Source organism: Procambarus clarkii, chromosome 18 (genome assembly GCF_040958095.1).
Source record: "Procambarus clarkii isolate CNS0578487 chromosome 18, FALCON_Pclarkii_2.0, whole genome shotgun sequence".
In the NCBI taxonomy this organism is placed as follows: Eukaryota; Metazoa; Arthropoda; class Malacostraca; order Decapoda; family Cambaridae; genus Procambarus; species Procambarus clarkii.
Window position 1 is genome coordinate 28222219 of NC_091167.1, and position 12137 is coordinate 28234355.

At 40.6% G+C, this 12137-nt stretch overlaps 1 protein-coding gene across 1 annotated transcript in view; it reads right to left on the bottom strand.

Moving 5' to 3' along the window:
• Nucleotides 1-12137, bottom strand: part of LOC123754561 (uncharacterized) — a 125096-nt gene that overhangs the window by 107049 nt on the left and 5910 nt on the right. Inside the window, 11 exon segments of the mRNA XM_069326762.1 lie at nucleotides 287-462; nucleotides 937-1056; nucleotides 1504-1641; nucleotides 2353-2507; nucleotides 2856-2942; nucleotides 4422-4543; nucleotides 6109-6207; nucleotides 6375-6508; nucleotides 9332-9496; nucleotides 11567-11650; nucleotides 11881-11951. Coding sequence (XP_069182863.1) covers nucleotides 287-462; nucleotides 937-1056; nucleotides 1504-1641; nucleotides 2353-2507; nucleotides 2856-2942; nucleotides 4422-4543; nucleotides 6109-6207; nucleotides 6375-6508; nucleotides 9332-9496; nucleotides 11567-11650; nucleotides 11881-11951 — 1351 coding nt within the window.

Sequence of the window (12137 nt, forward strand, 5' to 3'; positions counted from 1 at the left end):
ACAAATGTACAGCAGCTAACTAGTCATTCGCAATAATAACACTAGATAAAATCCATGGTGAAATAATCCTACCAAACTGTGAGACTAAATTAACCTCATAATTGTGGGTATGTTGCAAAGACTTGTTATTACGCTGTGTTCTCGTAACAGTCTTCGAAAACATGTACTTCTGTATCTTTCCCCGCTCTTGTTTGCTTTCTTACATTTAAGTCTGAAGTACGTAGGGTTCCTTAACTCGGTCACGAGACCCTGACACACACACAACACACGTTTACCAGACACTTACCTTGTGCTGGTGCTTGGTCATGATGACGGCGGTGGCCTGGGTGTCGAACTGGGGTCTCCCAGCACGCCCCATCATCTGCAGCAGCTGTGCTGCCGAGTACTCCTGGTAGCCACCGTTCACGTACTGCGCCGTAGACTTGACCACCACCAGGTGTGCCGGCAGGTTCACCCCCATAGCTGGTGAACATGAACAATATAAGTATACGTGTACAATGAAATTACGATAACGTAAGGTATCGAGGACATATTGTGGCAGTTGATGGGATACTACCCGTGTCTATAGCCTTCCAAGATTCACGTACTACCAACTCTGCCACGATGAGCTCTGCCACGCTACGCTTACTCTGCCACGCTTAAAAGTATCTCAACCTGACGGAGCATAAGGTGGGGAGCTTCACTACCAACACCAGAGTGTGGACGGATATCTCGTACAAAAAATTGGATAATGGGTCAGCTGGTACCTCCCGAACTCCAAAAATGTCTAGCAGAACTTGTGGTTGGGATACCTTTAAGCTCATCATGGTAAAGTCGGTAGTGCGTGTGCCTGAATGCTGATCCAGGGTGCCGGTGGTGCTGCCTTAAGGTCAACACGAGAGTATGAGGGAGTGGAGGAGTAAGGTGCTGACCCAGAGTGCTGAGTAAGGTGCTGACCCAGAGTGCTGGTGGCGACGAGGACGGGCAGCTGGCCAGCCGTGAAGAGCTGCTCCAGGTGGCGGCGGTCGGTGGCGTCCAGCCCCGCATGGTGGTATCCCACTCCACTCAACACACATTCTGAAACCGACATATTCAGTCCAATCCACATACTAATTTAATCTGATGTACAATGTTGAAAACAGATTTATGTTTGATCACATTTATAAGATATTCTTCATTGTTTTAAAAAATTTAATATATACGAGATTGTCTTTAATAAATAAAGTAAAAAATCTAAGATTAACATATTTTGTATTAATTATATTGGAATGGTTACATAGGCGCATAATGGGCACCAATGTCCGCTTAACTAAGTAAGTTTAATCTAAAAATACATAAACTTAATTATTATAAAATAAAATAAAACTTATATTTTTATACTTTTTGGTACAAGAAGCAGTACTAGTACAGCAGTCCCAGCGCCTGGCCTGGTGCCCCCACACACCCACCTGCCCAGTACTAATACACAAGTGTTAAATGGGTGACAAAACTTTCTCCGACATTTAGGTGACATATCTGCGGTACCTCTAAGTTTGTTGTCCCTGAGGGAGTTGCCGACGGAGGTAAGGAGCTGTTTGTGGCTTGCGTCCCTCACCAGTCGGGCCTCCCGCGTCAGCGTGGTTCGCCGTCGTCTGTGCCGCCTTTCTCGTCGACACGAAACACCTTCACCCACCACCCGGGAGTAACATAATCACAGGTCAGGACGAGGAGAGTTAAAAACTATGAAGACTGCAAGAGACTATAAGGAGATCTATAGCTAGTGATAAATCTCTCGCGTATCCACCAGACAGTTATAATGAGGTGAAGGAGGAATGGGATAGGTAAGAATAAGAGGAGATAGGAAAGGAGGGTACTTTGGCATTGTTGCTGTTGACTCTTCCCTTTTACAGTACATACTCAAATGTTCTCACCTTCCTAACAAACGTGACCTGACATAAACCTACCCCTTTTTCCTTTTTCTTTCTCCTCTTATTCTTACCTATCCCATTTTTCCTTCACCCCATTATTACATCCATTCAGTTCTTCCAGAAACTAGTATCGAGTCTTACCCTTTCACGTATCAAAATACAAACATAGAGTGTCAGTTTTAACCAATAATTGTATATATTTTTAATCCTATATTATATGTTCTTTCTACCGTTCATACGTTATCTCATTCTTCGTGACGTATATTACTGTCGACTGGTGTCCCACAACCACTTAGTTAACAGTTTATTAATATTCCATCTACAAACATAAGAAGCAGAGCACAACATAACAAATAACTGTACAACTAGTTAGTGAATGATATTTACCGCACATACTACAACATAAATTGTTTACCACAAACTATACGGAGTTTGTACAAGCAATACAAAACTGAAGTAAAGGCACCCACCAGGGTGGGTTTGTTATCGCTGTAGGAGGAGATGACGGAGGGGAGGCGGTAGTTGAGGGAGAGGTCGAAGCGGAACTCTGTCCAGGACTCGCGGCAGTCATAACCCAGCACCACTCGTCGAAGCTGCACCGGCCGCAGGCTCTCCTCCAGCCTGCAACATCCCTCAATCTCACACACTCAACTCTAGTATAGTATATGACATTACATAGTACAGTACAGAGGCGATTGGCTAATTGCTTTTATTTCCTGGTAAAGTCGCTACCTTGAAGAATGTCACGGTACCTGTATTATAAAAATTACTTCAGAATTAGTGAGTACCATCAGTGTCGTACCAGAACTTGAATATTATATATATATATATACAGTATGCACAGCCACAGAGCTCTCTGAGAGCATTAACTAGTAAACAAGGTGAGGAGGTTCTGCAGCATGACCTGGAACATGCAGCAGCGGACTCTGCCAACCTGTAGTAAGAGGCGCTACAACATGAAGGACTTACTTGTGAGATACAGCTGGCCCCTGGTCATCAGAGAGCCAGGCGGCCACATCCTCCACGTTGGGGATCGTCGCAGACACAGCAATAAACCTGTAAAACAGTTCAATATTTTCAATAACTATACACATAGATGGTAGCAACTGAATGTGTCCAAATTTAGTAAAGCTTACTCAAATATATAAATTAAAGTTTGTTAAACTAATAGCTGTAAATGGCAATAAAAAAGATTGCATATCACTTAAGATCTTGAAGAGGCGAACCCTTATTTCCTACAGCACATTTCTCATCATAGTCTTGGCGGTGTGTTCCCCTCACATGAAACTGGACAACTGGATAATTATATATTACAAATAAATTATGGATGAAGGAATATCAAATCGAAGAAAGGAGCTAAATATTTTGCAAGTGTCTATAAGGTTCTTGAGGCTATAACTTAAATCATTGACATCCCACAAGATAGATGCTGAAGTTTAAAAACTAAAGTCTACATGTTGTTGAAGGATCTATATTACCTCCAAACATCTTAAGAGCAGTTGCCTATAATACAGCATGGAAGATCATATACTTCAACCAAATACTGCATCACAACAGTGAGAAACACCAAACAAGGTACTGTGAGGGGATGTAATATACAAAGTCCCAGACCTTTGTATAACAGTCCTTTCCTTTCATAATAACATTATGAAAGTCCCACAAATAAACATTATGAAAGTCGTCAGTTGTCAGTTGAGGGAGACACATGTCAGCACGCGTCCGTGAATTAACATCAGTATCCCAGGATATTTAATTGTTATAGAGACCAAAACATAGTACAGTACTTGGTCCCACGCAGTGTACAACAACGCAGTGATCAGCGCATCATAGGAAATTCTTATAAACGTTAGATAAGATAAATAAAATTATCAAGTTCTGTGGCAACACAGTGCCAACAGAGCGTTAGGACCGTTTTTCACACAAAGTGTCTGGAATAGCATAACAGATTGTGAAGTGTTACTAGAGCACCGATAGTGATTGATCTCGCAAAGTGTGGCAATGCGGGGGAAAGTATTCCAGTGACGGGCACTTAGTGGACAAAAACAGAAAAAAAACAGCAGGAACACCACGTGGAAACCTGCAGTACCAGGAGGACCTCCACAACCTCGTCATAAGGACACCAGTCTATTATGTGCCGAGCGGGAAGTGGCTGGTGGGTACCTCTTTTCACTCATCTATCTGGTGCATGGAGCGAATTAAAATAAAAAAAATTATTATATCATATATATTTAAGAACCTTACATGGCTCAGTCAGGGTAGAAAGCTTTGGTAACACCTATTTTCAGGCCGTGCAGGGAAGAAGCGAGAACGCTTAGGTTTCATGATTTGTGCAGAGCATGAAAGAACACTCACGTTATCATGTGATGTGCAGATAATTAGGAGAGAACGCCCAAGTTTCCAAGAGTTGTTCAAGGGAAGGAGTCAGAACACTCACGTTATCATGTGAGGTGCAGATAATTAAGAGAGAACGCCCAAGTTTCCAAGAGATGTGCCAGCATGAGTAAGGAGAAGAAAGGTTAAGAGGTGGCGCGTCACCTGAGGGCCGGGGTGTGGTGGGCGGGAGTGGTGGTGGTGGGTCTGGTGGCGCGGATGGTCTTCATGCGGGAGACGACGGCCTCCAGGGTGGGGCCGCGGGTCTCGTCGTTCAGCAAGTGCACCTGTAAACACCACCACTATAACAACCCATCTTGGTATATACATATTTCCATGCAAAGGTTGCCATATTACGGTAATATTATAGCAAACCAAATTACCGTACGCAATTCTCATTCATGAGGAAGTATGTTGACCAAACCACACATTAGAAAGTGAAGGGATCACAATCGACTTGAGAATGGTCCAGGACGGACCGAAACGTCGTCGTCCCTTCACTTTCTAGTGTGTGGTTTGGTCACAATTTCAGCCACGTTATTGTGACTCCTCGTCTGCATAAGGAAGTATATTTACGAATAACCTTTGACACTTCCAGTTGGTGTTTTATTTGAGTTTTGTGGAGAAACATTTGGTTCGTACTCTAACATTATATTAAGCACCATTATGTACCAAATGTAAACCATTTCATATTCAGAAAACATGAACAACATCTGACTAATTTAATGTAAAAATGACCAAGGCCTATACAAAACAATCACTCAAATGTAACAAAGTTTTGTAATATTACCAAATACTGAAGGACTTAATTTTACAATGGTTAATTAGACCATATTTACACAGCAGCAGCAGCACAAAATGAAAAGTTATGAAGACTGCTCAACTTAATAAACGAGAATGATTGTCAATTATTGATTTGCTTTCATTAATAACTTAATAATTGGTTTTGTTGGGTACAGGCAGTTGTTGTTGTTATTGTTTAATAAGATTCAGCTACTGGGAACAAAAGGTTCCAAGTAGCACGGGCTATGGTGAGCCCGTGATGGACTTATCTGGCACAGGAGCGGGGCTGTAACTAGGGGGTACAGGCAGCCTGTGTATATTTATATACGTTAGGCTTATATCGAGGCCCCCCCCCCCCCGGGTTCAAACTACTGACCCTTCTCCAGGAAGCAACCTCGTTACTGCTAAGTGAACAGAGGCATTAGGTAAAATGAAACGTACCCACCTCTTTTTGTCACGATTGGGATTCGAACCCATTTCGAAGACTGAGAATCGAAAATGAGCCCAACTCTACTACTGAGACCCCTCATTTAACATTGATACTTGAAAATACTGAAATAAAAGTACTGTACCAGTGTTTATGTCAAACCAGATCAAAATATCACTCTAATGATAGACTAGTGAATTAAACATTAAAGATTGTTTAAATGTTTAACCAACGGAAGGTTTAGGTATATACCTTGTCTATTGTTTACTAGCACCAAACAACAGGAAGATCACTAACAAACTAGGACACACGAACAGACAGAGCGGTCACTAACAAACTAGGACACACGAACAGACAGAGCGGTCACTAACAAACTAGGACACACGAACAGACAGAGCGGTCACTAACAAACTAGGACACACGAACAGACAGAGCGGTCACTAACAAACTAGGACACACGAACATAAACAGTGTAGTCACTAACAACGTAAGATACAGGAACAAAGACAAAATGCTCGGTAACACACTAGGAAGCAAACATAGAGAGAGTGAGAACGTAGAGGTCACTATAAGAGCCTAAGCGACACACTGATAAAGTGGTTGTAAAAGGGGTTAGGTTATGTTATGAAAGCAGGCACTAGCCTCATCAATGAGGAGTAGGGAGACGGCTTGCATGAGGGCGGCGTGGTCTCTCCAGCGGCGGGTGAGGGAGTCCCACTTCTCTGGCGTCGTCAGCACCACCTGTTTATAAACATTATATCTCATTAACTATTCCTCCAAGACGAACGATGTTGTCCCTGTCAGAATGAAATAATCAACTAAATATTGATATATTATAGTACTCTGGCAAATCTCCTCATGTGTGTTTGTGGCGCAGCTGCAGCAGCGCCGCCCCTAGTGACACCCACCTGAGAGTTCCTGATGACGGAGATGTCGTCGTGGTCGGTGTCGCCGGTGACCTCAGCACACGTCAAGCCAAGAGGAGCCAACCTCTCCCGCCAGTCCGTGTACCGCTCCGTCACCACCGCCTTCATCGGGGCCACTGTAACGCACACACCAAACCTTTAATTGATGACTGATTGATTGATGAAGATTAAGCCTCCCAAAAGGTGGCACGGGCATGAATAGCCCGTAAGTGGTGGCCCATTTGAGCCATTAATAGTATCAATAGATGATACTGGAGATCTGTGGAGGTGCGACTGCACCCTGCGTGACGGGAGATGTCTCCCCCGTGCAAACCTTTCACAGTACCTCTCGTCCTTCAATTACCTCTACAGTGTTTACCTCTTGACCGTTGCCTCTAGTGTGTGCCTCCTGACCATTACCTCTAGTGTCTACCTCCTGACCATTACCACTAGCCATCACTTCTGCAGTGTTAGCCCCCTAACCAATACTCACCTAGCAGTAGAGTAGAACAAGTACTCAATAGCAGTAGAGGGAACATAGAGCCTCTGTGCCTTGTAAAGGCTTACGCAAATATCCCAGATCTTAACTGTTTTTTTGAGTTCATTTTTGTTTCTTTTGAGACGTTTGGGTTTGTGGTCTATTAAAATGTGTTGTTGTTGTTGATTTAGGCGCGACGACGGTCGGGTCTATTCAAATGTGCATAGGATGAATAAAATTATGGGTATTCTTATCTCGGTATGACTCTCGCAGTAACAGTTGATACCTGGTTGATGGGGTTCTGGGAGTTCTTCTACTCCCCAAGCCCGGCCCGAGGCCAGACTTGACTTGTGAGAGTTTGGTCCACCAGGCTGTTGCTTGGAGCGGCCCACAGGCCCACATTCCCACCAGTTGGCTTCATTCCCGACTCACAATACTGGAGTTCAGGCGGGACATAAAACGGTTAGATACGTTTCCTTTCACCTAATGTCTCTGTTCACCTAGCAGTAAATAGGTACCTGGGAGTTGCATCCTGGGGAGGGTTAGTAATTCGACCCCAGGGGAACCTAGATACACAGACTTCCTGTCACCGACAAAACGTCGATAAAATCTTCAGCTAGACCATGGCGATGCTTCGATCTTCTTCAATCCTTCGATCCGCTTCCTCGTCAAGACCACTAGATAGTGGCCCTTAGGTAAATTAAGGTAAAACGAATTAAAATTGTCGGCATCAAATCATGTAAATTTAACAAAAGAAAACGGACAAAATAATGAACGGAAAATATCTACAGAAAACGAAAATATCAATGTTGAAGAAGGGGATTCTCATTTATATTCAATCAAGCCGGTTAGAATCATACTGACGGGACTGTTATATGTAAAGCTCTAATTATCACCTATCAGGATCTGATTAATTTAGTGTTACATTCCTATAGGAAGAGTTTCAGTGAGCTGGCTGGCGCTGCGGAGTATACGACTCTCTTGGATGGTAACAGAGCTCGAATCCACCAAAGTTGAAACGCCAGCAGGTAAAGGATCCTAAATAGTGGAACAGCCTTTCGAATACAATATAATGTTGTACGACTTTTAACCACCAATTTACAAAATTAAGTACCTAAATTATGGATTGATTGCATGATGTTTAGTCACAAACATTGAGTCATTATGGATTTAACGATTAATTTAATTGTTTTTAACGTGAATTTTCATTTATTTCTTTAGTTTATGAATTACTCTTAACACATAACAAACAAACATTTATTTGTGAGACATAATGATATTATTAAAATGACTTGAAATACAAATGATTGATTGTATATGAAATAAATACTGTATATCCTAATATGCGACATAATAACAAAAACTGATGTAAAGTTGGCCTACATATCAGTATATATATAAGATCAAATGGGCTATTTTATTACATATTTTTTGCGATTAAATGGTTCATTATGGCAAAGCCACTAAGGTAACGACGCCAAGCACATAAGACCAGTAAAGAGAGTAAAATATGGAAAACATATATAAAAAAATAAGATTTCTCACAACTAGAAAGAAATTAAAAAAAAATGAGGAAAGCAAAATGTAACTGTGAAGTTCTGATGGCAACAAGAGAAGCCCCAAATGATTCTTCCCGAGGCATCAAACCTAAGGTTAAAGAGAGGTCGACTGGTACACTAAAAGCAGCTAGGCCATCTAACAGATAATGAAGAAGGAATGAATGGTATTTTAAATGGTTATTTTATCTCGGTTTTAATATCACAGCTTTCCTAAAATTCCACAAACTTATAGAGGGATTAATAAAGACAACACATAATCTAATAACTAGTGAAGACATTTGTAAGTATATAGACAAATTAAAGCCAAACAAGTGTCCTAGGCCCTGAGAAGGTCCTCGCCATGCTCTTCAAAGAATGTAAAGAAGAGAAAATGAAGTTCAATATTAATTTAAGCATGTTCAATACATCATTAAAGTTGGCAGTTCAATATATCATTAAAGTTGGCAGTTCAATAATTGTGAAGGGTTGCGAATAGAATCCCAGTTTTAGATGACGATAGATCACTGGTCTGACTATCGTCCAATTAGTTTAGTATAAATTGTTCTCAAATTACCCTAAGCGATAATTACAAATACCATTGGTATTATCAATTAAATCAGTACATGAACCAGTACTTAATACATGATCATAGCCTAACAAAAGAATGATTGCATCTCACAAATTCCGTTCATTATTCTCAAACAGTGCCAATGGCATGGAGCAATCACAGGGATACACTGGTCCCTGGCTAGGGACCTGAATAAACATTAAATATTTCATTCAAAGGCAAGAGGCCAAGGATCGACGCGAGCACTCAACAAAAATCGCTCGACATATGACAAAGCAGAATACGTACGAGCTAAAGAAATAATATATTGTAAAGAACATTATGACAAAGAATGAAAATAAAAGAATTGTGCTTGAAAATATGGGAGGATTCTTACGGTAGACGACTCTGGCGTGTTGGAGAGAGTGCAGGGCGGGAAGCTGCTGCTGCTGTTGCTGCTGCTGCTGCTGTTGTTGTCGTGAGAGCAGGAGCCTCACCAGCGCCAGCTCCATCACTACAGTTTTACCAGACCCCGTCGGTGCCGACACCACCAATGACCGCTCTGTTAGTTATACAAAAACAACAAATTAACTTGTATATTGTTGACATAAAAGCAAGCAACAAAGTAAAATTGAAAATTTCTCACATATCATGTTATAAACAACTTGGCCTCAACACTTCTAACTGAACCATTTGTCATACTTCTTGCACTCAAATGTGTACGTCTCCTAACTTGACACATTATTTGACAATTATTATTTATCATGCTTAATTGCGCTCAGTTCTTTTAAAACACAAACTGCAACATATTCGTGGCTGAAGCTAGACACACACATACAAAATAATTAATGATAGTAACAGAGTCCACTCCAAATGGATTGCATCATATGTTGGCCTCCGAATGCATGATGGAGCTAATGAGTTAGTCAAAGAATTTGCCTTTAAAAAGAGTTGATTATAGCCTTGGATTGCGTATAAGCAACCCGAGAACAATAATATACTAAGAACTTCAACAAAACCTTGTAGATCTGAGGCAAAGTGAAATCTACACCAGCAATTCCATCTATTATCGTACTATTATGCAAGAAGAGCCCCACATCTATGGGTCATCAAATAAAATCAGCAGACTCCTAGATGTTACTACTGTAACACCATAAATAGGCCTGCTCGACTCAGACTCTGTTATAAGTATCTCTTGGGAATTTACATTACCTGCTGATGAAGACCTAACCAATTGTAAACTGTATCAACAAAATTAATCGTATATCCTTCGTCACTATGTGATGGAGTGCGAAAAGATACATAATTCTGAGACGCCTCTACAACAAATGTTCAAGAATATTTCATTCAGAATTATCTACTACCATAGATTTTAGCGAAATATTGCATGTGATTGTAACGCCCACTGGTATTGTGTGCATGATAAGTAAATCAAATTATGAAACTACCACACCACTCATTTAAGTTGCTTGGCTTAAATGGTTGTACATGTGGTCGTTCTCGAACTGTGTAACTAGCTTATCGTGACAGTAACATGCTTAGCTAAATGGATTTTGGGGTCACTACCATTGTCACCATTATCACTACCGCCCACAGGATGTGTATGGAGTAAATAATAAATGAACTAACTAAAACTACGATAAAAAAGTGTCCATTGCATACAGAGGAACCCTTAATCTGGCTCTGCATCGCAAAACTTTTAAAAACAAACCCAATAATAAATTTTCAGACGATAGTATCATTATCCTAGGATAAAACTTGGTGGTAACCCAACCTTCAGAAGCCACAAGTACAAAGTCATTGTACACAAGAAACATCTTCACAAGAGGGGGGTCTGAAACTCCCATCACCACCCAAGACAATGGAATTTACTCTGGTGGTCTGTGGTTCGAGGCTGTTATGGCCCGAGTGAATTAAACATATAAGCGGTTTAAATTATAGGTAATTTGTTATCGGTAGTAGCTAAACATCTATCGTTCCCAACGACTACCAGGGCGGTAAAAATTCAAGTACAATTTTTTTACTCAAGTAATTAAATTACCCCAAATAATTTGCTTCTGAGAGATCAGGGGCCAGATTCACGAAAGCACTTAAGCAAACACTTACGAACTTGTACATCTTTTCTTAATCTTTGGCGGTTTTGTTTACAACTATTAAACAGTTAATGAGCTCCGAAGCATCATGAGGCTGTTTATAACAAAAACAACAGAGGAATGGGAAGTTTTCATGCTTGTAAACTGTTTAATAAATGTAACCAAAGCCGTCAAAGATTGAGGAAAGATGTACACGTTCGTAAGTGCTTGCGTAAGTTCTTTCGTGAATCTGGCCCCAGAAATGTGCGAATGACTTCTGCAGCAGCGACTGCTAAGGTCATAGGATGCAACACTAATAACAATACAAATTAAAATCAATTTAGGAAATGTTGCAAAACAAGCTAAAAAAATTAGTGCAACAGTTATTTATATCAACATTTTTACAAGTATTATGTTTATGTCTACAAATACTGACATATTTCATGAAGATTTTGAGGAAAACTCAGATAAGCATTTGCGTAAACATTTACGGATAAAAATGCATTTATAATTCAGTTCCTCTTTTTATTATTATGTCTGATAAATATTCTAATTATCACCTGAGTTAAAGACGTCCTGGAACACTGTTGACTGGACAATGTTGAAGTAGGGGAACTGGGAGAAGAGTGAACGATACTGCTCCGCTGTCACCAGTCAAGGATATCAAACCTAGATATCTAGATATTCCCTAGTTCTAGTCCAACCCTAGTTCTAGATATTCTCATTTCCCCCTCTCTCTCCTATCTTTCGTCTACCACTGTCATATTTCCCGTATCATTCACACCCCTTTCACGATTCTCTGTTCTCTGACTTACTATTTCTGTCATTCCTCTTATACACTCTACTTCCTTGTTAAAGATATACAAAAGGATACGGATATCAGAGACAGGCCGCAACATCCCGGTCGAGGTCTTATGAACTGCTGGTGAAGGGTCTCCAGACTCACTGTAAAGGGTTGATGACATATTGTTACTGACATCAGATTGAACACAGTTTGTCTATACTTTAACGTTAAATTAAATAATGTTTAAAGTTGGAATGTGTACATACAAAATTGTCCATATGTCTTAATAAATATATTTAACTCAAATATGCATGTATATCATTCAGCCCTTCGTTTTAAAATTAAAT